We start from the raw sequence: 24,587 nt of genomic DNA, 5'->3' as shown, positions 1-24,587 counted from the left end.
GAGAGGAAAGGATAAAGCCAAGACGGTAATTTCTGGACATTACATCATGAGCTTCAGTACCTCTCTATGCACTAGATCTTGCAGATATAGGATCTAGCTGAAGAAGAAGCTGTTGGGCACTACCTGGTTATCGTCAGTGACCTTACTAGAGTAACTAGTATTCCTTCCTGCCTGTGTCCAGTGCACATTTTATATCCAACATCAAATTAAGGTATAATCTTATAGAGAGCATATTTTATATGGAAGAACGTAAAACATCGTAAGTAAGGAAAGCTACAGAACTATGGGTATGGTTACAGCTTACCAGGACTGCGGTGGTGGGTACATTTGTAACAGTAGGACTGGCAACTACTGCTTGCGGCTGTTGGACAACCTGCTGCTGCACCACTTGTTGAGGCTGGGCCTGGACAGGTTGTACGGCTGGGGATGAAGCCTGTTGCCCATTCTGTAATGGCTGTTGTGCACCCTGAGGACCGGCTTGTTGTTGGGCCCGGTGGTGCTGCTCCACTAATGCCTGGACATACATAACGATTAATAACACAGGCACAAACACTTCTATAGAGACCATGTAGTTAGGTTATGCCTTGGTCCTGGCTGGTAGTCTAATCGCATGAAAAAGACCATGCTAATATTTACCTACTACATGCACTTTAAAGATGTTTTATATCAAATATTTTTAGAAGTATCCGATTAGCCCTGCAGATGTGGACACTGGCATGGAACTCCTGTTATGAATGCAGTTTAATGTTAATAAAGGGCAGTTTGGGTTGTATGGAATAGTTGCCTATGAGATAATACCCATTAAAAGGATGGGTCTGTCATGCAGGGTGTTCTAGACAACCAGTCTATCTGACACTCCTTGCTGTATGACACTGAAGGTGAAAAAGCATGTTGGGGCTCGGCAGCTATTGGTTCATTCCAAACAGACCAGTAAGAAATTGATAAATTGGTCTTCAAAACAGTTGCTTTAACCCTTTTAAGGATGCAATAAAAAATTTTATTTTGTGCTTTTCATTTTTATCCTCCAAGTATACATTTTGTATAGTGAGATACAGTAACAAGTTATTTTTAAGTGGTATTGATCGACAAGGCATAATGGCATATATTGAGAAATCATCAACATTTCTAATATCTACGGTAATTTACTGTACTAGGACTATGGGAACTTTTTTACTTAATTTATGGCCATATCTTTCCACAGAATTTGCTTTCTAACATAGTATATTTTGCGCACTGGTTTATTGGGGGGGGATATCAGTATATGAATGTATACAGCAAAATACACCTTAACGGGGTTGTCCGGCCTTAGGCTACAAGTCATCGCCTGCATTGTGAGGATTCTCTGGTGCCAGTGCTGGGAACAGCAGGCTCGTGACTACGAAGTACAGTCATGGCCAAAATTGTTGGCACCCTTGAAATTGTTTCAGAAAATTAAGTAGTCCTCCCCGAATATTATTGCAATTACACAAAAAAGGCAAATTGTACATAATTTCACACAAAACCCCAAAAATGGGCTAGACAAAATGATGGCACCCTCAACTTAATATTTGGTTGCACATCAATTTCTTCCTGTAACCATCAATAAGCTTCTTACATCTCTCAACTGGAATTTTTGACCACTCTTCTTTTGCAATCTGCTCCGGGTCTCTAATATTTGATGGGTGTCTTCCCCCAACAGCAATTTTAAGACCTCTCCACACGTGTTCAATGGAACTTGACTCCAGACTCCTTGCAAACCACTTCAAGAAGCACCCAGAAATAGATGGAAAGAAAGCGCTGGAGAGTTCTGAAGTATGTTTTGGGTCTTGTTCTAGCTGGAAGACCCATGTGTCAGGACCTTTTGTGCATTACTGCCCTCTTCCAAGATGGCGTCTTTGGTCTCATGTGCACTGTGTCTTCCTGCTATAAAACTCCACCCCAGCCTTCAGTCTGTGCTCGAGTATTCTGCCTTGCATCCAGCTCCTGACCTCTGATTACTCCCTGGCTATACACCTGCTCCTGTGAACCTGTGTGGTGATCTGCTACTCTGCTCCCTGGTTGAGCTAAGATATGATTTGAACTGCCTATAAGCATATCTATCTGTGTCTGGACTAAGACAAGGATTTATTCATGTCAAGAATCCTCAAGAATAACTGTGCTTCATAGACTTTCTGCTTGATTGCATTTTTCTCTGAAGACTGCTAAGCTGCGTTTATTATTTGCACCAAGTGTTGTGGACTTGAGTTTCTCTCTGCACCTGTTTGAATCACCGTGTGATAATATAGACTTTACCACTTATAAAACTGTGTCCTGTAGTTGTCTTGTTCCACGCAAAGAGTCTCCTGAGTTATCCCCTATAATTTTTACAGGATACTCTAGCCTAAAAAAAAAAAAAAAAAAAAAGGAGACTGCTGGAACAATGACTGCAGAAAGCAGATTAGAGCAGGTGTTATCCATAATTAGATCACTGCAGAAAGATGTGGAAGGTCTGCAAAAGAAGTTTGGAAGCTTTGAACTCAATCAACAAGTGCTTGGACAGACTTTGCAGGACTTGAGCAACCGCATGGCAGCCCAGGAAAACAAACTTGCTGGCATGGAGTCCCAGTATGGACGGGCTTTTCAGGACATAAGCACGCAAATAGCTGCACAAGTGACTTTACCCTCTGGGCAACCGCCACCAGCTAGCCCACCTAAGTTGCCCCCATTCAGATTTAATGGTGATCGCGACAAATTTCGTGGCTTTGTGAATCAATGTATGCTATATTTTGATGTGCATGCTGACCGTTTTCCTACTGATAGATCCAAAGTATTGTGTGTAATAATGCTACTGACCTCATGAGCGCTCGCCTGGGCGAATCCGATGATTGAGTCTCGTGACCCACAGTTTAATGACTTGGATGATTTCTTGGCCGCTATGGCATTAATGTTTGATGACCCTAATCACCGTGCAACCGCTGAATCTGCTTTGTTGTCTTTACGAAAGGCTAAACGTTCTGTTATTGAGTATGCCACTGAATTCAGGAGATTGGCGGTAGATACCAATCGGGACAGTTATGCACAATTGCCTATTTTTAAAAGGGGTCTGTCTAGTATTGTAAAAGATGAACTAGCCCGCTCTGAGTCACCACAAGAGCTAGAGACATTTATACAGCATTGTGGGTGCATAGACATTCGCCTTACTGAGCGTAGGCAGGAGAAATTTGCTGCAAATAACCGTGTTTCTAACTTTTCCCTTCCTTCCAAAGAGCCTGCAGGTAAAACCTCTCGGGAGGTGGAGGAGGTGCCCATGCAAATTGATTCCGTTCAGTGGCGCGAGACCAATGAGCGCCGGGAGCATCGCCTTCGTGAAAGTCTATGTTTCTACTGCGGCCAGTCTGACCACTTCTTGATCAATTGTCCTAAGTGTCCTAGACGGCTGTTGTGAATTCTGCTTTTGGGCTCCCTCCGGTGGTTGTAGGTGGTAATGCAGTTGCCCCTGAGTTGCAGTCCTGGTCAGGTGTATCTGCTGATTGCAGTTCTGACTGGGGTATTTAGGCGTGCAGGATTCATTAGTCCTTGCCAGTTGTCAATTGTTGTTGGGAGGTGTAGGACCTCTGCCTGGTTCCTCCTGCCTTTCTGCCAAATCAGCAAAGATAAGTGTCTCTTTGGGGTGCAGAAGGTTTCTTTTTTGGGCTTTATTTTTTCTCCCTCATCTATGGAGATGGATCCGGTTAAGGTTCAGGCCATTCATGATTGGATTCAACCCACATCCGTGAAGAGCCTTCAGAAATTTTTGGGTTTTGCAAATTTTTATCGCCGTTTCATTGCGAACTTCTCCAGCATGGTTAAACCCTTGACTGATTTGACGAAAAAAGGCGCTGATGTGGCGAATTGGTCCTCTGCAGCTGTCTCTGCCTTTCAGGAGCTTAAACGCTGATTTACTTCTGCTCCGGTGTTGCGCCAACCAGATGTTTCTCTTCCGTTTCAGGTTGAGATTGATGCTTCTGAGATTGGGGCAGGGGCCGTTTTGTCTCAGAGGGATTCTGTTGGTTCTTTGATGAAACCGTGTGCCTTCTTCTCCCGCAAGTTTTCGCCTGCTGAACGCAATTATGATGTCGGCAATCGGGAGTTGTTGGCTATGAAGTGGGCGTTTGAGGAGTGGCGACATTGGCTTGAGGGAGCTAAGCACCGTATTGTGGTCCTGACCGATCATAAGAATTTGATTTACCTCGAGTCTGCCAAACGGCTGAGTCCTAGACAGGCTCGATGGTCCCTGTTTTTTTCCCGTTTTGATTTCGTGGTTTTGTATCTTCCGGGTTTCTAAGAATATTAAGGCTGATGCTCTTTCTAGGAGTTTTTTGCCTGATTCTCCTGAGGTCCTTGAACCGGTCGGCATTCTGAAAGAAGGGGTGGTCCTTTCTGCTATTTCCCCTGATTTACGGCGGGTTCTTCAGGAATTTCAGGCTGATAGACCTGACCGCTGTCCTGTGGGGAAATTGTTTGTTCCTGACAGATGGACTAGTAGAGTGATTTCTGAGGTTCACTGTTCTGTGTTGGCTGGTCATCCTGGTATTTTTGGTACCAGAGATTTGGTTGGTAGGTCCTTTTGGTGGCCTTCGTTGTCACGTGATGTGCGTTCTTTTGTGCAGTCCTGTGGGACTTGTGCGCGGGCCAAGCCTTGTTGTTCCCGTGCTAGTGGGTTACTTTTGCCATTGCCGGTCCCTGAGAGGCCCTGGACGCACATTTCTATGGATTTTTTCTGATCTTCCGGTTCCCCAGAGGATGTCGGTTATCTGGGTTGTTTGTGACCGGTTTTCTAAGATGGTTCATTTGGTGCCTTTGCCTAAATTGCCTTCCTCTTCAGAGTTGGTTCCGTTGTTTTTTCAGCATGTGGTTCGTTTGCATGGTATTCCGGAGAATATTGTGTCCGACAGAGGTTCCCAGTTTGTTTCTAGGTTTTGGCGGGCCTTTTGTGCTAAGCTGGGCATTGATTTGTCTTTTTCTTCTGCATTTCATCCTCAGACAAATGGCCAGACCGAGCAAACTAATCAGACTTTGGAGACTTATTTGAGATGCTTTGTGTCTGCCGATCAGGATGATTGGGTGGCCTTTTTGCCATTGGCCGAGTTTGCCCTTAATAATCGGGCTAGTTCGGCTACTTTGGTTTCGCCTTTTTTTTGTAATTTTGGTTTTCATCCTCGTTTTTCTTCTGGGCAGGTTGAGCCTTCTGACTGTCCTGGTGTGGATTCTGTGGTTGACAGGTTGCAGCAGATTTGGGCTCATGTGGTGGACAATTTGGTGTTGTCTCAGGAGGAGGCTCAACGTTTTGCTAACCGTCGTCGGTGTGTTGGTTCCCGGCTTCGGGTTGGGGATGTGGTTTGGTTGTCTTCCCGTCATGTTCCTATGAAGGTCTCTTCCCCTAAGTTTAAGCCTCGGTTTATTGGTCCTTATAGGATTTCTGAGATTATTAATCTGGTGTCTTTTCGATTGGCGCTTCCGGCCTCTTTTGCTATCCATAATGTCTTCCATAGATCTTTATTGCGGAAATATGTGGTGCCCGTTGTTCCCTCTGTTGATCCTCCGGCCCCTGTTTTGGTTGATGGGGAGTTGGAGTATGTGGTTGGGAAGATTTTGGATTCTCGTTTTTCGAGGCGGAGGCTTCAGTACCTTGTCAAATGGAAGGGTTATGGTCAGGAGGATAATTCTTGGGTTTTTGCTTCTGATGTCCATGCTGCTGATTTGGTTCATGCTTTTCATCTGGCTCGTCCTGATCGGCCTGGGGGCTCTGGTGAGGGTTCGGTGACCCCTCCTCAAGGGGGGGTACTGTTGTGAATTCTGCTTTTGGGCTCCCTCCGGTGGTTGTAGGTGGTAATGCAGTTGCCCCTGAGTTGCAGTCCTGGTCAGGTGTATCTGCTGATTGCAGTTCTGACTGGGGTATTTAGGTGTGCAGGATTCATTAGTCCTTGCCAGTTGTCAATTGTTGTTGGGAGGTGTAGGACCTCTGCCTGGTTCCTCCTGCCTTTCTGCCAAATCAGCAAAGATAAGTGTCTGGTTTTTTTTTCCTGTGGCACACATGTTGTGTGCTTCACAATTCAGTGCTATTCTTTGTGTTTTCTTGTCCAGCTTAGATTGTGTCAGTATTTTTTCAGTCTTGTTGGATTCTCTGGAGTGGCAGATATACGTTCCATGTCTTTAGTTAGATTGTGGAACTTTTTGTATTATCTGCTGTGGATATTTTTGGAAGGGTTTTTATACTGACCGCCTAGTAATCTGTCCTATCCTTTCCTATTTAGCTAGAGTGGCCTCTTTTGCTAAATCCTGTTTTCTACCTGCGTGTGTCTATTCTTCTCCTACTCACAGTCATTATTCGTGGGGGGCTGCCTATCCTTTGGGGGTCTGCTCTGAGGCAAGGTAGCATTCCTATTTCCATCTATAGGGGTATTTAATTCTCCGGCTGTGTCGAGGTGTCTAGGGTATGTTAGGCACACCCCACGGCTACTTCTAGTTGCGGTGTTAGTTCAGGATTTGCGGTCAGTAACAGGTTCCACCGACTCCAGAGAAAGTTTCATGCGGCTCCAAGGTCACCAGATCATAACAGTCGGCCTAACAAGGTGCTAGCAGCAATAGGGGAGTATGACAACTGTGATGATGAATCTGACATCTCTGAATGTAGCCTGCCTTTAAACGCTGTATTCCATTCACTTTCTATGACTTCACCCCCCAAGGAGCTGAAGGAAAAGAACTCTCACTGTTCTCTCCCTATTAAGATCCTGTGTTCAGGACAGTGGATTTCCAGTTCAGCTATGATTGACTCTAGTGCAGGTGGAAATTTCATGGATGTCGCATTTGCCAAGGAACATGGTATTAAAATTCAGCAAAGCGTCTCTCCAATTACCATGGAAACAGTGGATGGGTCACCTTTAATCTCTGGGCCTGTGGATCAGGAGACCGTACCCCTTGAAATTTTGTTGGAGCCTAATCATCAGGAGCAACTTTCTTTCTTGCTAATTTCTTCTCCTCATTTTCCTGTGATTTTAGGCATTCCTTGGTTGCGTTCTCAGAACCCAAATATCAACTGGGAGACCAAGGATATTATCTTCCCAACAAGGAGCAACTCAGCGTTAACAGAAGCGGTCCCTGAGTCCACGACTACGGAACCACATGTACAGGTATTTTCTTTACCTCCAGCTTATAAAAAGTTCTCTGACATCTGTGACAAGAAGAATGCAGATCAGCTTCCTCCACACAGGCATTATGACTGTCCCATTGAGCTGCTTCCCGGGGCAGCCACTCTTTTTGGTAACGTATACCCTTTGGCGGCACCTGAGCTTCAAGCCTTAAAAGAGTATATTGATGAAAATCTGGCCAAAGGCTTCATACGTCCTTCTTCCTAACCAGCAGGGGCACCTATCTTTTTTGTAAAGAAGAAGGATGGGACCCTGAGACCCTGTGTTGACTATCGAGAACTCAATAAGGTAACCGTACGAAACCGTTACCCTTTGCCTCTGATTCCCGAATTACTGGAAAGAGTCCGCCATGCTAAGGTGTTCTCTAAACTGGATCTTCGTGGGGCTTATAATTTGGTGCGTATTCGTCCAGGGGATGAGTGGAAGACAGCATTCAGATGCCGGTATGGACACTTTGAATCTCTTGTGATGCCCTTCGGGCTTTGTAACGCCCCTGCAACATTTCAACACCTTGCTAATGACATTTTCAGAGATTTGTTGGACCAGTTTGTAGTGATCTATTTGGACGATATACTTATCTTTTCTGACTTTCTACAGGAACATGAAGAACATGTCAAAACTGTTTTAAGACGTCTGAAAGAGAACCATCTGTATATTAAGCCGGAGAAATACGAGTTCCATCGTTCTGAGATACAGTTCTTAGGTTATATCATCTCTCCCCAGGGGCTGAACATGGAATCTGGTAAGATTCAGGCTATCCTTGACTGGCCGGTACCCAAGAACATTAAGGAGGTCCAACGTTTTATTGGTTTTGCAAATTTCTACAGACGCTTCATTCGCAATTTTTCTGATATTGTCCGTCCCATTACTTCCTTGACAAAGAAGGAAAAGCCCTTTAAGTGGTCATCACAGGCGCAAGAAGCTTTTGATCGGCTTAAGATCAGTTTCACATCAGCACCGCTGTTGATACACCCAGATCCAACACAACCTTTCATAGTGGAGGTGGACCCTTCTGATAATGCTTTGGGGGCTATTCTCTCCCAAAGAACTGGAAGGAAGGGTCTGCTACATCCTTGTGTTTTTTTTTAGAATTAGTAGTCTTCAGAGAAAAATGCAATGAAGCAGAAAGTCTATGAAGCACAGTTATTCTTGAGGATACTTGACACGAATAAATCCTTGTCTTAGTCCAGACACAGATAGATATGCTTATAGGCAGTTCAAATTACGACGTGGGAGATAAGGAATTGCTGGCTATTATTGCGGCTTTCAAAGAATGGAGGCATCATCTGCAAGGAGCTGCAAGACAGATCATAGTACTAACTGACCATCGCAATTTAGAGATCCTTAGATCCGCTAGATGTCTTTCTCCTCGTCAGGCTCGTTGGAACTTATTTTTAAATCAATTTAACTTTGTTATCTTGTACCGTCCAGGTTCTCGTAATGGGAAGGCTGATGCTTTATCCCGAATCCATGCTGCGGATTCCGTACCTGGAGCCCCGTCCAAGACCATTCTATCTGATGCCAATTTCATCGAAGTTATCCACGATCAGGACTTGTGGAAAGAGTGCAGGACTTGGAAGGATCAGGACTTGTGGAAGGCCTATGAAGGTGATGTATTTCTGGCCAACCCACCTGTGGATATTAATCTTGTCTTTAAGGGTGGCATGTGGTTCAGAGATCGACGTATCTACGTCCCAGAGGTCGTCCGTCTGCAGATCCTCAAGTTGGTACATGACTCCAAGTTGGCTGGTCACAGGGGGTACAGAACACACAAGAGTTCCTGAGCCGATTCTTCTGGTGGCCAACTTGCCTGAAGGATACCAAGGACTATGTTCTCTCTTGCGAGGTATGTGCCCGTTACAAGACTCCTCATGTGGCACCTACGGGTCTTCTACAACCATTACCGGTTCCGTCCCGCCCTTGGGGGTCTATATCAATGGACTTTATTGTGGAGCTGCCTACATCAGGGGGCATGAATACAATCATGGTGGTAGTTGATCGCCTGACTAAAGCTGCTCATTTTGTTCCGTGCACCGGCCTCCCCTCAGCTAAAGATACACTGAACTTGGTTATACAGAATGTCTTTCGGTTGCACGGGGTTCCGGATGAGATCATCTCTGACCGTGGAGTACAGTTCACTTCAAGATTCTGGAAGGGGTTTTGCTCTGCACTCAATATTGCCTGTCTCTCTTCTGCTTACCATCCCCAGACAAATGGTCAGACTGAGCGTACCAACCAGACGCTGGAACAATATCTAAGATGCTATGTCAGCCATCTCCAGGATGATTGGTTGGAGTTGTTGCCGTTAGCCGAATTTTCATATAATAATTCTCAGAGCGCCTCCACTAAATTTACACCTTTCTTTGCCAATCTGGGTTATCATCCGTGTATTTTACCTAGGTCTCCAATTAATTCTCCGGTTCCGGCAGTGGAGGAAAGGCTGACTGCGATGAGACAAAATCTGGAGGTTCTGAAGGAATCCCTGACCACAGCTCAAGAACGTTATAAGAGATCAGCTGATAGATTCCGTAAACCTGCACCCATGTTCAAGGTAGGAGATTCCGTGTGGTTAGCAACTAAGAATCTGAAGTTAAACGTTCCTTCACAAAAACTTGGACAGAAATTCATTGGCCCTTTCAAGATCAACGGTATTGTGAGCTCTGTGGACTGCCGGCTGAAGCTGCCTAGGACAATGAAGGTACACCCAGTTTTTGATGTATCTTTACTAAAGCCTGTATCTCCTAATACCTTCCAGGGACGTGTTGTGCCACCTCCGCAGCCTGTGGTGATTGATGGGCAAGAACAATTTGTGGTGGAGGAAATTATTGATTCCAGGATTCGCAGGAATCGGCTCCAATATCTGATAAGATGGCAGGGATATCCCCCTGAGGAAGACTCTTGGGAACCTGTGGAAAACATCAATGCCCAACAGAAGATCTCTCGTTTTCATCAAAGATTCCCTGAGAAACCAGGTCCAGGATCGTCCTGAGGCCGCTTCTAAGGAGGGAGTAATGTCAGGACTCTGAACATCTTTTACCTTTTGTGCATTACTGCCCTCTTCCAAGATGGCGTCTTTGGTCTCATGTGCACGGTGTCTTCCTGCTATAAAACTCCACCCCAGCCTTCAGTCTGTGCTAGAGAATTCTGCCTTGCATCCAGCTCCTGACCTCTGATTACTCCCTGGCTATACACCTGCTCCTGTGAACCTGTGTGGTGATCCTGCTACTCTGCTCTGAGTTCCTGCTGCATACACAAGTTTCCAGTAATCCTCCGTCATCTGCTGCTCATGTTTACTTCATCTGCATTTACTGGACATGTAAGCTGCTGCTGCTTTGCTATAACCTGAGACTATTATCCAGGCCTCCGTGGTTGAGCTTAGATATGATTTGAACTGCCTATAAGCATATCTATCTGTGTCTGGACTAAGACAAGGATTTATTCGTGTCAAGTATCCTCAAGAATAACTGTGCTTCATAGACTTTCTGCTTGATTGCATTTTTCTCTGAAGACTACTAAGCTGCGTTTATTATTTGCACCAAGTGTTGTGGACTTGAGTTTCTCTCTTCACATGTTTGAATCACCGTGTGATAATATAGACTTTACCACTTATAAAACTGTGTCCTGTAGTTGTCTTGTTCTAAGCAAAGAGTCTCCTGAGTTATCCCCTATAATTATTACACCATAAGCTAAGACGCAAACCTAGCTTTCTGACTCTAAGAACTACACTGTGACCCAAAATCCTTAGGTAATCTTCAGATTTCATGATGTCTTGCACACAGTTAAGGCACCCAACTCTAGGACATCTTTGAATCACATTTTACTGTAGGTACTGTGTTTTTTTTCTTTGTAGGCCTCATTCCGTTTTCTTAAACAGTAGAATGATGTGCTTTACCAAACAGCTCTATCTTGGTCTCATCTGTCCACAAAACCCTTTCCCAGAAGGATTTCGGCTTACTCCCGTACATTTTGGCAAACTGGAGTCCAGATTTTTTATGTCTCTGTGTCAGCAGTGAGGTCCTCCTCTGTCTGCTGTCATAGCATTTCATTTATTTCAAATGTCAATGGATCGTTTGCAGGGACACTGATGCACCCTGAGCCTGCAGGACAGCTTGAATTTCTCTGGAACTTGATTGGGGCTGCTTATCCACCATCCGATCTATCCTGCATTCTAACCATTCATCAATTTTTCTCTGCCGTCTATGTCCAGGGAGATTAGATACAGTGCCATGGGTTTTAAACTTCTTCATTATATTGCGCACCGTGGATAAAGGAACATCAAGATCTCTGGCGATGGACTTGTAACTTTGAAATTGCTGATATTTTTCAACAGTTTTGGCTCTCAAGCCCTCAGACAGTTCTCTTCTCCTCGTTCAGTTCTCCATGCTTACTGTGGCACACACAGACACACAATGCAAACTCTGAGTCAACTTCTCCCTTTTTTATCGGATTACAGGTGTGATTTTCATATAGCCCACACCTGTTACTTGCCAGAGGTGAGCTTGAAGGAGCATTACATGCTTGAAAAAAGAAGGCTTTTTGGTATTCATAGTAAAATCTCTTTCTGGAGCCTTCATTGGGGGAAACCGGTAACCATGAGTGAATGCTGCTTTCCCTAGGAGGCTGACAATAGGCAAAAAAAGGGTTAGCTCCTCCTCAGCAGGGTACACTGACTGGCACAAAGTTCATCAGTTAGTGAAAAAGAAGTAGGAGAAGCAACAACAAATAACACACAGGCCCAATAGAGGCACAAACAAGGGCAGATGCTTCAAAAATTTTACGACGAGGACCAAAAATATTTCTTTATCACTTAATTGGGGGACACAGGTAACCATGGCATGTCCTAAAAGAGGGAACAGAATATCGTGCTCCATTCAGGTCGGACAGCGGGCGACCGTCCCTTGCTGCATCTTTCCACCTAGGCAGCATCAGCTGAGGCGTAGGTATGTATCCTGTAGAATATTGCAAATATATGAAGGGATGACCAGGTGGCAGACTTGCAAATATAGGTTGCAGAGGCCTTGTGGCAAATGACCCAGGAGGCCCCTACCACACGGGTAGAGTGAGCCCTAACTCCTAGAATAGGAGTGGTGGTCTATCTTTAATTCGATAAGCCTCCAGTATAGTCAAGCAGATCCAGGGGGTGATAGTAGACTTGGAAGCAGGGAGTCTTTTGCGGCAACCATCAGGAATGATAAACAAGGCCTCAAAACGTCTGAAGGATACTGTCCTTGAGAGGTAGAGATGTAGGGCTCTGGCTAGGTCCAGTTTGTAGAGAGTCGTTTCCAGGGGATGGGCAAAATGAAGGAAGGACGATATCCTCGTTGAAATGCTACGGGGGGACTACCCTGGGAAGGAATGAAGGAACAGATCATAGTCCTTGTCCTGGTGGAAGATGAGGAAAGGAGAGTGGCAAGAGAGAACTGCTAATACTGAGACCCGTCTGATAGAATTTATCACAACCAAGAAGGTAACCTTTCAGGAGAGAGGGAGGACACGATGTTTTGAATTGGTTCAAAGGGAGGTCCCTGAAGAAATCTCAAAACTAGGTTAACCCCTTCATGACTCCAGCTGTTTTCGGTTTTGCGTTACGAGTTGTAGTTTTGAGCGACACCATTGGTTTTACCATGTCGTGTACTAGAAAACGGGAAAAAAATTCCAAGTGCAGTGAAATTGCAAAAAAAGTGCAATCCCACACTTGTTTTTTGTTTGGCTTTTTTGCTAGGTTCACTAAATGCTAAAACTGACCTGCCATTATGATTCTCTAGGTCATTACGAGTTCATAGACACTAAACATGTCTAGGTTCTTTTTTACCTAAGCGATGAAAAAAAATTCCAAACTTATGGGGTCGAGTGAGGGCTTTATTTTTTTGGGTGCTGAGCTGACGGTGTTAATTATACTATTTTGGTGCAGATACATTCTTCTGATCGCCCATTATTGCATTTTAATGCAATGTCGTGGCGACCCAAAAAACTTAATTCTGGTGTTTTGATTTTTTTTTCGCTACGCCATTTAGCGATCAGGTTAATCCTTTTTTTTTTATTGATAGGTCAGGCGATTCTGAACGCGGCGCTACCAAATATGTGTAGGTTTGATTTTTTTTTTTTATTGTTTTATTTTGAGTGGAGCGAAATCGGGTGATTTAAACTTTTATATTTTTTTTATTTATTTCATTTTTTTTAACTTTTTTTTTTTTACTTTTGCCATGCTTCAATAGCCTTCATTGGGAGGCTAGAGGCTGGCACAACTGGATCGGCTCTGCTACATAGGAGCGATGCTCAGATCGCTCCTATGTAGCTGAATTACTGCATTGCTATGAGCGCCGATCACAGGGTGGCGCTCACAGTAATCTGGCATCAACAACTATAGAGGTCTTCAGAAGACCTCTGGTTGTTATGCCAACGCTCCGATGACCCCCGATCACGTGACGGGGTCATCGGTGCGCGCATTTCCGGCCCGATGGTTGGAAACGCTTGTTAAATGCCGCTGTCAGAGTTTGACCTTTGTAAACACTCTGTGAGCAGAGGCTAGTCAGGTGGGGGTGACCTGTCATCCAGAAAAGAGTCTATTGGATCGGTATCCTGACAGCTTGACAGAGCGATCTTTTGGGCACCAAGCCGGGGTGGGTTTGAAGGAAGGCTTACTACTCTCTCTCTTGGCAGGAGATCGGTCTCGGAGGAGGAAAACCACTGAAAGGATCAAAATTGGAGAGGACGTCTCCTGGCACGTGGACATTCAGGCCTAGGCTGAGGAAGAGAGGTAGGTACTCTTACCGCCGGTGGCATCAGAGATGAGCTGATCCACTCGTTATCTCTGGAAGGGAAGGTAGACTTTTTAGATATCGTGTCCTTATTCCAGACCTTGAGATAGAGTATTCTGCGCATGGCTACAATATTGCTAATGACACAGGCAGGACAGTTGGCAGCGTCAAGAGACGCAGCGAGCAAATATTTTCCTGTGTGAGCAATCTGCTCTGCAAAATCAGCCAGATGATTCCACAAGGCCACTGATAAGATGACCTGAGTTTATCCCAGTCACAGATCGACTTGGTTACCCATGTAGAAGCAAAAGCGGACAAAGAGAGGCTCTAACAACCTCAAAGGCAGACTTGGCTAGGGCTTCGATCTGTCTGTCAGTAGAGTCCTTGAAAGACAAACCATCAGGGAGTGACAGAACAGTGTTGGCAGACAGGTGTAAGACTGGTGGATCCAAGGTCAGGGAATCTGCCCATTTGCCAAGGAGATCAGAACCAAAAGGATGTAAGATAGCTAACTATTTCCTACCAGCGAAGTGCTTTTCCAGGTGTTCCCACTGTTTGGTAAGCCTCAACTTCCTTGTGGTTAAAAAAAGTCCCGGAGTGGCCATTTTGCCTTTATGAATAAGACAGAGTGATCAGGGAACGACAATCTTCCTCCTTAATATCGAGGGTCTGATTGATGGCAGATATGAGGCTGTCGACCATATCCTGGATCTTGTAAACGTGGTCTGTGTCAGGATCAGAGTCTGATTTGTAAGCAAGGTCAGACCCTAGGGCCACCTCAGGAGGAAAGGAGGAGGGAGATACCAAGGGCATCCTGAAGGATGTAGAAGGGGAAGGGGAACCAGATGAATAGCTGGAATGAGGCCACTTCTTGGACTGCAATTCCTCCTGAGAAACAATTAGAGCACTGGTGGCAGTTTGAAGGTTGGGTAAACGTTCTTAGACCTGTACCAGAGACTGGGATACCTTGGTTAGGCCAGACACAGATTGAGAAATGGCATCAGCCCACTAGGTAGGAAGGCTTGTGCTCTCACCCCCCCCCCCCCCCCAGTTCGGCGAGGGGGCTCCTGTGAGGCCTACATGGTGGAATGGCGGCAACAGCAATTCGGGCAGAAGGTCCATGCCTGACCTGTGGGCCACTTCTTTTTGCACAGGGCAAAGGCGGAGTGAATGATAGTGAGGAAGGAATGAGAGCGAGACTCCCTGGATCTGTGTATATGTAGTAGCCTGGGGCTGAGGAAGGGCTGCTGAGGAGGGCTACGTCTAGGAGGTAAAAAAAAACAAAAAACAACAGCCTGCACAGAGCCTTCTGGTTCCGAATAAGAAGAATCCCTTTCTGAGCAGGTCTGTGCGCCTGATGGGGAGACAGGTTCTGTGGGATTGTCATTGTGGGGTTACGGCTGGAGCTGCAATACTGCCAAAGTGGGAAACAGAAAGAGAAAGGGAGTGGGCTAGAAAAAAAGGCCCACCGATTGAAGAGGGACTGCAGAGAAAAAGGAGTACCTGTCTGTCCGAGGTCCCTACTCCCTCTTCTCAAACCAGAGGATGGCATCAGGAGTTCCCAGGGGACGAGGGGGGTCACTGGAAAAAAAAAAGAGTCCTCCTTCCCGCAACCTGTTGTGTGCCCAGACGGTGCAGAAGACGGTTTTGACCTCGGTTGGGAGGGGTGAGAGCGATCACTGAGGAATGACAACTGTCTTCTTCCCAGCACCGCTCCAAGTACAGGGCTGGGGTGGGGAAAAGGCAAGGAGCTTCTGCCACAAACTGCCCTGAAACACGCTTGAAGAGTCAGGGGTAAGCCCCTGCCCCGCAGTCCAGAGAGGGTACAACATGGATGGCACAAACCTGTTCTCTCGGTCACTTTACTTGCGAAATCAGGGTAAGAAGTTGCACCCTGTTACCCTTTGTGCCAGTTGGTGAGTATATACTGCTGAGGAGGAGGTATTTTTTTGCCTAGTGTCAGCCTCCTAGTGACAGCAGAATACCCCCATGTTTACCTGTTATGAAGCCATAAAGAAAAGTTGCTTACTCACAATTTTGGAAAGGTGCAAACAATTCCATCCTACCAATTTATTGGGATTTTTGTGAAAATATCTCCAAATTGCATTTTTTCTTTGTCTATTTGTACTGTTCCTATAACATGTTTAGAACAAAAACATGAGTAATTGCAATAATTTTCTGGGAAAAATACTTTGTTTTCTGGAACATTTTCAAGAGTGCCAACACTTTCAGCCATGACTGTATGTGATTTGCATAAATGCAGTCACATGCGAGGCCGGACACAGTCTAGTTGCAATGTAGCCGTAAGTGTGCAAATTGCTTATTTGTGGTCATATGACATCTGCTCCCAGTGTGAAGGAAGAAATTAAGAAAGATTCTCCATTTTGTGCTTTTGACTCCATTTTCTTGTTGCTTAAAGATAAATTCTGTTATTTAATTAGGTAAAAGGTTATAGCTGCCATGAAGTAACTTTATCTTGTTGTTCACACTTCTGTTATTCAACTAGGCTATTGTTTATGTTCTGCTACAAGGCCAGAGTGTTCTCTTGAACCAGATAAGAGACTCGGGGGTGTATCGCTATACAAGACTCTGAGGCACCTGTTGGTATGCTTTTTCTATGCCAAGAAGACACATAACGCGGTGTAACGTAGTCTGTAAACGCCGCCATTGACTCCAATGTCGGACGCATCACTAGCGCATGCCCATAATGGGCGTGCGCTAGCCATGTGCTGTCGCTGAGTGATGGACCCGGAGACGCGGGCTGCAGCGTTTCCGGGTCCGTCACTGCTAGCGCAGATAGAGCTAGCAGATGCTCTATCTGCGCTAGCGTGCTGCCATACTGGCACTTGCGTTTACAGCAGCCCGTTACCGTATGTGTTGAACGGGCTGCTGTAAACGCAATGTGAACCCAGCCTTAGATGATGAAAATTTAGACTAGGTAGTCTTAGAATGTGCCAGATTTATCAAATTTATACTTGTCTAGTCTAAGGGTCCATTTATATTGACTGAGATGATACGAGCTCTGATCAGTAAACATTTACCGATATGCGGTCGGTCGTCTAAATGCCTGTTTACACCTGCAGACCAAAGTAAAAGATATGCACTGAATGATCTGTTAAAAAAAAAATAAAAATAAAAATCGCACAGTGCTGTCATTGTTCTGGGTAGTGCAAGTCCTGTTTACACAGGACGATGCATCATTGAGAACACAGCACAAAAGATCATTTCACCCAATGTATCAGCTTGTTCATTGGGTAATTGGAAGCCTGGGTACACAGCAAGATAATTGTGAAACAATCCTTTTTAACAACGCCACCATTATCTTACAGTGTAAATGCAGCTTAAGTTTATACCGCCTATTACTTGGCTTACTTTGAGCCATAAAATTGCATCTAAATGTTGGTACATTTTTAGTTTCCAAAAATTTTTATTTAAAGTTTTCAACGTAACTTATATCATCTTTCATACAGAATAGAAAAGATGTATGATTAAGAAATACAATAAATGTAGCATGGAAGATTCAACTTTATAGGGGATGAACCAAACATATAAGACAACAAAGACGTCACGTACAAGGGGTAGAAACAATAGGATAGGGAGTACTAGCATTTCTTACAAATAGTCAGTGGCCAATTAAAATTTTGGTAAATTTTTAATGCACAATATTACACAGCAGACAACACTCCATTCAGTGATGCCACATCCACTTTTACTAATCCATGCCTCTTTGCTGGAGAAGGAGCAGAAAGTGTCTAAAACACATAATAAATATGATGCAAGTCATAAAAAGTTTTTTTGCCACAAATTATTACTAGATATTATCTGGCTATAACTCCAGTCTTCACAACCCCAAACATATGAATTTCTCAGGGTTTCCTTAGTATCGCCAGGTGGTGGAAGTATCCTCAAGGCATCAGGAATTCTCTCACTTGTGCAATACTTAGGAACTCCTGAAAACATGACCTGTGAGGGCAGGGAGGACTGGAATTTGGGAAACAGTGAGCTATATGATCATCTTCTGGGTAGATGTTTATTCTCCAAGACCAATGGGGTATACATACCTTTTTTTCCTTGGCAATGCGCTCAGCTTTTAGAGAGGCCACTTGAATAGGTGGTAGAGGTTTATCATAATTTATTCCACTGGAAGTGAAAGAAGTGCACTAAATTAATTCTGTTATGACCAAAGTATTAAAAACTGCACACATTACTAAGAACAAGGGAGAGCACCATTTCTTAAAAGAAAAAAAAACCTTCCAAGACCATGGTCTTCAGATGCCTTAATGTCTACAGCAAAATTACCCCATATAGAATGATATATTGTAAGGAGGATATTTTCTAAATGTTTTATGCCGCATTTACACATCCATGTGAATATGTGTCTATGAGGCTATCAAGTTCGGAACCGGAGACCCTTAGCCAATGTGTGCACCGCTGTTCTGTGTATTAGTCAAATACATGTTTTTACTTTTTACAGATGTAAATAAATAGTAACAAAACCCAACTAGTATATATGGGGAAAATCAGAAGGAATATGATTTTTCCCTTTATAATTTAAAATAATTAATTTCTACAACAGTATAATCCTCTCCCCTGTACAAGGATCCCAGATATTCGGGCTTTGCCCAACATGCATTATTACTATAAAACTCAAGAAAATACTAATTCTATGTGGCATGTTGGATCTGTGAAAGGGCACAAAGTACCGGCGCACAATAATGTTATTGCAGCTGTAAACTAGGGAAAATGCAGCATTTTTACATTTGGGGTAACATTTATGCAATATGGATGCATTCATATATGGTATTTATGTATTTATAAAGGGTTATTACAGGTTTTCATTTCATAGCTGTCTTTCACTTTTCAATTTAGAATTTATTTTTTTAACTTTTAGACATTTGTTCAAAGGTTTGTTTGTTTTTTTTCTTCACTGTTTTTTCCTGTACATTTCCTTTGGACTTCAGATTTTCTATATGCAAATGACGTACAATAATGGTCTAATGGCTGCCAGGTAACAGATTGCCATTAGCTGGGATCTGTATACAGAGGAAGGCTGGGCAGACACAAATCATGTTCACCTAGCATCTTCCTTGCACCCAAGGGCTTAGGTGACCAATATCAGATACCATACTTACTCGTGTATAAGCTGAGTTTTTCAGCACATTTTTTTGTGTGCTGAAAACGCGCCAAACCCCCCCCCCCCCCCCCGGCTTATACACGAGTCGTTGTCCCAGAAAGAAAGCGAGGGAGGGGGAGCAGCGGTACGCTGGCAATGAATATTAATTTCTCTTATAGCGCACAGTTACAGCCGCAGCCTTCCAGCACACATCCTACATACTGTACCTTCCCTGTGCGCCCTCACTGCATCTCATTCCGGCTGGTGCCAGCAGTGTCCCCCGCTCATTAAGGTAATGAATATTCACGTCTCTCAACTCCCATAGGCGTGGAGTGAAGATTTCTTACCTTAATGAGTGGGACACGTGATCGCTCGGCAGAAAGAGCTGCTGGGGCCGGAATGAGATGAAGTGAGGGCACGCAGGGAAGGTAAGTAGAATGTGTTTGTGTGCCTCGGCTTATAAGCGGTTTGGCTTATACTTGAGTATATACGGTATATCCAAGTTACAAATGGAATAATGGTACGGTAGCATGAGTATGTTTTCCATGGTGCGTAGAGGATTCCCTTCCGATAATTACCTTTCAGCAAGTACAGAGGCATGCTTTGGATTTTTCTGAAATGGGTTCATTCCCAATCTGAAACGTAAAATATGAAAAATAATATTAAACTGAATATATTAGATATTAATATTACACCGCATGCTGTGATTTTGACACCTTCCAGAAATTCATACTATCAAGAGTTCAGTATTAGGAGAAAGGCAGTTTGGTTCTGTGCACACAGAGGCTTTTTGGAGGTGGTTATAAACGGCGCACTTTCTACTGGAAACTACCTCAGAAAACGCTTCTTCCTTGGGGAGCTGTAAGAGATGTATTTTGCCTTTTCATGCGGCTTCAAAATATTTCAAGTCTTTGGGAAAGTTTTTCGTTTTTTTTCCCCCTCACTGGAGCGTTTGTTTTTTTTTGCAGCCTTTTAATCAGACAGTGCCTAATTTAGAGCGCTTTCCACCCGAGGCTTTAAAGCTTGTAGCGGAAGAAAAGACTGAACACGAGAGAGTAATTTTACAATAGAGATGAATTTATAAGTTTTTCAAGCATTTTTTCCAGCAATTTTTCAGGCATCTTTAAAACCGCTCCAAAAGACTCCTCAATAAACTCCATGTGCATATAACCTTAAAGTTATAAGATTGCCTCTGTCTGTCTCACCACTGGGGTGCAGAGCGGGATTTTAGAAGCTGATCAAAGATGAATTACTTACTGAATTTAATAAAATCTGTATGCAGAAGGCTGCGCCGAGTGGGTTTAATATTTAATTTTATGGCTCTACATAGAACATGGCAGACTGTATCAGAAAAACAACATTTACAATTAATCTGAACTTAAAGAAACCACTGACATTTAAAGTAGGAGGGCCACTTTAAGACAAGTGGTCGAATAGGTTGAAGACCACGTGCCATAAATACCAGCACTGAATGAATACTGTGATCTTGATTATTAAGAAGAACTTCCAAACTTACAGCGGTTTAATGGGTGGGCTCCTCTTCCCCGCTGTCATTTTCATCAGGTCAAAGCGGTTTGTGTACAGTTGTGTGTGTGTTACACCTTCATCCTGGGCATAGATCTGACTCGTCCTGAGAGGGCGACTGTTCTTAGTCTGAAGATAAGAGGCCAACACATTAGACTAGTTTAGTCTCTGGCTTTGAACTATAGTTTCTCATTCTGAGTCTCCATAGACTTACATTGTAAAGAAGACATCCAGTCCCCACATAAACCCTTTTTTGAGACTGCGAGTCGGATTTGGAGTCACATGGGTCAGTAGAGAAACGCAGCGGCGCCGGAAACCGGCAAGACAGCGATCACTAAGTATTGTAATACAACAAGGCTACACTATACACATATTTAGAACGGTTTGGGCAATAAAAGTTTTCTCTGGAGTATTTTTTTTAATGAGAAACATGAATTTACCGTAATTCTTTTTATACAAAACGAGTATAAATATCTTTTATAGGTTTTAATTACATCCAGTGGTTGTCCTTACGCTTCGTTTCCCAATGCCATCTTGTCATAAATAAGATACAGTAGCTGTTATATTATAATAGGGAAATAATCTACCCGACTGCTGTAAAATACAAGGGATGCTGGAAGCGAGTGAACGTTCCCATCGTACCCTCAGATAATTGCACATCTGTTATTATAGAATTTACAATGAGTTGGTAATTGAGAATTGGTAGTTAACTTTGCTTGTCTTACATTATCGCAATGTTTTGCATAATGTGATTGAACACGAACAGCCCTTTATTTTTATGTATCAAATTGTACCACTGAAAAGTATATTTATATAGCATTTTAAAAAATCTTTAAAGGGGAAAATATCACCAATTATTAAACAGATTCATCCCTGATCTGATTAACTTGACCTGGTGTACTTACTTATCCTGACAATAAAAAGATCGGTGTATGTGTTTAGCTAAAGAGTGAAGCAGCTCATGAGTCCAAGTTTATTTGATCTCTGCCCACCCAGTTTGATTGACAGATGTAGGTTGTACTGACAGCCTGATTGACAGATTCAGCTTGTCCTGAGCAATGTGAGATCTCAGCAGCAGGAGAACACTGAAGAACTGTCAATCAGGCTAGGAAGGAGGAAACGGAGTTTAAGGGCTCGCTCACATGAGCAATGATTCTCTCTTCTGAGAGAATCGGATCGATTGGTAATGACACTAGGCTCAAACTCTGATCAAAGTTTAATCCGAGTGTCAGTTTACAGTGATCCGATTCTCTCGCATCTTCTCCATAGTCTGTGTCTGCGAAAACCAGACTGCACTCAGATGACATCCGAGTACAGTCCGATGTTTTACAAGCACCCATAGACTTGAAAGGGTACACGTTTCGATTTTATTTCTTTTTACGGCATTTATACCATATCTGTTAATTAATTTAATATTTTGTTACTTTTGACTCTTATAAACTCAGTGATACCATACATTTTTTTTTTTTTTTTTTTACTTTTGCACATACACACATTTAAACAATAAAAATGTTAGTGGGAGTGCTTCTATAATAGAGACGTTTGCCCCTACACACCCAATTATTTTTTCCACTACCTTCATACACAATTATAATGCAGCTACCGGTTATGGAGAGAATCCATAGTATTGCATGCTTGCTGCAGATACTGGCTCGTTTCCTCCAAACATCCACGCCAACATTCGAAGCAATTGCTACATAAACGTATTTTAGTAATACGGTATAATATTAATCTGTGCCACGGTATTAAAGCTCAACAAAATGAGAGCAAAGTTTTCTATTAATAAATCATATCATACTGATATAATTGAGCAAAATTCATTCTCCTTGAAATATGTATAACAGCCAATATTACTTCTCTCCATAAATTAAATTTACGTAGAAGTGAGCGATATTTCTAATTTAATCCTTGACAACAGTGGGTAAGCCATAATTGGGAAATGATTGGAATTTATCAGTACTCCATGATGAGGGGAACGTTGTGTATTTGCTTCCAGCAGAATTATTATGCTGTGCCGACACATGTCTGAAGTGTATCTGACAACTCAAGCATTACAATTATTAGATAGGGCTATGGCAAAATAGTAAAATCACATAGAAGGAAAATGCATACAAACCTTATATATACTCTTCGTTTTCTTCTTAGGGTTAGCCTCAAACATAAGCTATTGAACAAAAGGGACACTGGTTATCTTTCATTCATAGTTACCGGTACCGAGCACGCTGAGACATAAACCATCTTCCAGGAGGAGCTGCAGGGTGCGTCAGGTCATAAGCACCCTACGGCTAAATGTAAGTCTCTGGCATTGACGAAGATAGATGACTACATCTCTTCTGTGCCACAGCCAAGTCCTGGAAGAAGTTTTAAGACAAGAGGAGACCCAGAGATGCATAGGAGATACAATTCCCCTGTTTTTGTAAATATTGGGGTCCTACCATGGAACCCATAGTGGTCTGACAGTTGCCACTTATCTAGCAAATAGATAATACATGTCTTAAGGTACCTTCACACTAAACGACTTTGCAGCGATAACGATAGCGATCCGTGACGTTGCAGCGTCCTGGATAGCGATATCGTTGTGTTTGACACGCAGCAGCGATCTGGATCCTGCTGTGATATCGCTGGTCGTTGCTGAAAGTTCAGAACTTTATTTGGTCGTCAGATCGGCGTGTATCGTTGTGTTTGACAGCAAAAGCAACGATGCCAGCAATGTTTTACAATGGTAACCAGGGTAAATATCGGGTTACTAAGCGCAGGGCCGCGCTTAGTAACCCGATATTTAACCTGGTTACCATTGTAAAAGTAAAAAAAAAAACAGTACATACTCACCTTCTGATGTCTGTCACGTCCCCCGGCGTCCGTGTTGCTGCTCAGAGCTTCCTGCACTGAATGTGTCAGTGCCGGCCGAAAGCAAAGCACAGCGGTGACGTCACCGCTCTGCTGTTAGGGCCGGCGCTCACACAGTGCAGGGAAGCGGACGCCGGGGGATGCGAATGTAAGTATGTAGTGTTTGTTTTTTTACATTTACACTGGTAACCAGGGTAAACATCGGGTTACTAAGCGCGGCCCTGCGCTTGGTAACCTGATGTTTACCCTGGTTACCCGGAGACTTCGGCATCGTTGGTCGCTGGAGAGCTGTCTGTGTGACAGCTCTCCAGCTACCACACAGCGACGCTGCAGCGATCGGCATCGTTGTCGATATCGCTGCAGCGTCGCTTAGTGTGAAGGTACCTTTAGTCTGGAATATCCCTTTAAAGAACCTAATACTTTCCCACAAGTTTTCAGCTCCGTATATTAAATCTATTTTATTGGGGTATTCCGCTCTACTTACTACACTATGACACTTTTCCGTTCACACTTTTGTCCCAGCACAATCAGGGGGCTGACAGGAGGGTCTAAGACCACTCTGTACACACAATAACACGTGTGCTCAGCCCAGAGATGGTGGTGCACATTAGACAGCTGCTGGCTGATACTGCCTGTATACAAGCTAATATGTATGGGGTCCGCCATCATCATGAAGCTGTCTCTGTGGCACCCCATGTCTGCTGCTGCTCGTCTCATCGCCTCCATTGAAACAGGTATGGTTATGGCTGAGATGAAGATGACTAGTTTAGAGCAATATTCTTAGTACATGCCCAACAAAGAAAGGTTAGATTTTTTCTATCTGGTAGCTGGGTTTACCTTCCCTTCTTCTCTTGGGATGATGACATTTTCATACCGAGTGCGGCACTGTTTAGAGGATCGATAGATTCTGCTGCAGGAGTTCACCACATCGCTGACCAGATCCCAGTTTGAGGTGTGAGCTGGTGACACCACCGTTAGATTCAGTGGTAGCTCCAGGAGATGTTTAACAGCCTACAAAGACAAGTGACAAAACAGCAAGTTTTATAGAGCCATTTTTGACAATATACATTTTTATGCAGATAGAAAGGGCTATTAACATCTCTCTGTGGCATATCGCAGAATGAAGGATATGTTGGCACCATCTACAAAAGGTGGCAATGAGTTCTGCCACAAGGGAGAATTGTGCACTGCTGCCATCCA

General features: G+C 43.7%; 1 protein-coding gene across 13 annotated transcripts in view; it reads right to left on the bottom strand.

The window, feature by feature from the left end:
• LOC143812727 (E1A-binding protein p400-like) overlaps positions 1-24,587 on the bottom strand; it is a 220,183-nt gene that overhangs the window by 29,226 nt on the left and 166,370 nt on the right. For 12 of the 13 annotated variants that reach the window (XM_077293327.1, XM_077293337.1, XM_077293331.1 and 9 more), the window contains 6 exons: positions 24,225-24,398; positions 22,657-22,704; positions 20,533-20,669; positions 19,595-19,651; positions 17,965-18,043; positions 305-514 (listed from right to left, as the gene is read on the bottom strand). In XM_077293327.1, the coding sequence (XP_077149442.1) occupies positions 305-514; positions 17,965-18,043; positions 19,595-19,651; positions 20,533-20,669; positions 22,657-22,704; positions 24,225-24,398 (705 nt within the window). Of the gene's footprint in view, positions 1-304; positions 515-17,316; positions 17,656-17,964; positions 18,044-19,594; positions 19,652-20,532; positions 20,670-22,656; positions 22,705-24,224; positions 24,399-24,587 lie in introns of those variants that run through there. The other variant, XM_077293340.1, reaches the window with a different exon arrangement.

Source organism: Ranitomeya variabilis, chromosome 1 (genome assembly GCF_051348905.1).
Source record: "Ranitomeya variabilis isolate aRanVar5 chromosome 1, aRanVar5.hap1, whole genome shotgun sequence".
Classification (NCBI taxonomy): Eukaryota; Metazoa; Chordata; class Amphibia; order Anura; family Dendrobatidae; genus Ranitomeya; species Ranitomeya variabilis.
Note: the sequence above shows the minus strand (reverse complement) of the source record. Positions and strands in the feature narration are given on the sequence as shown.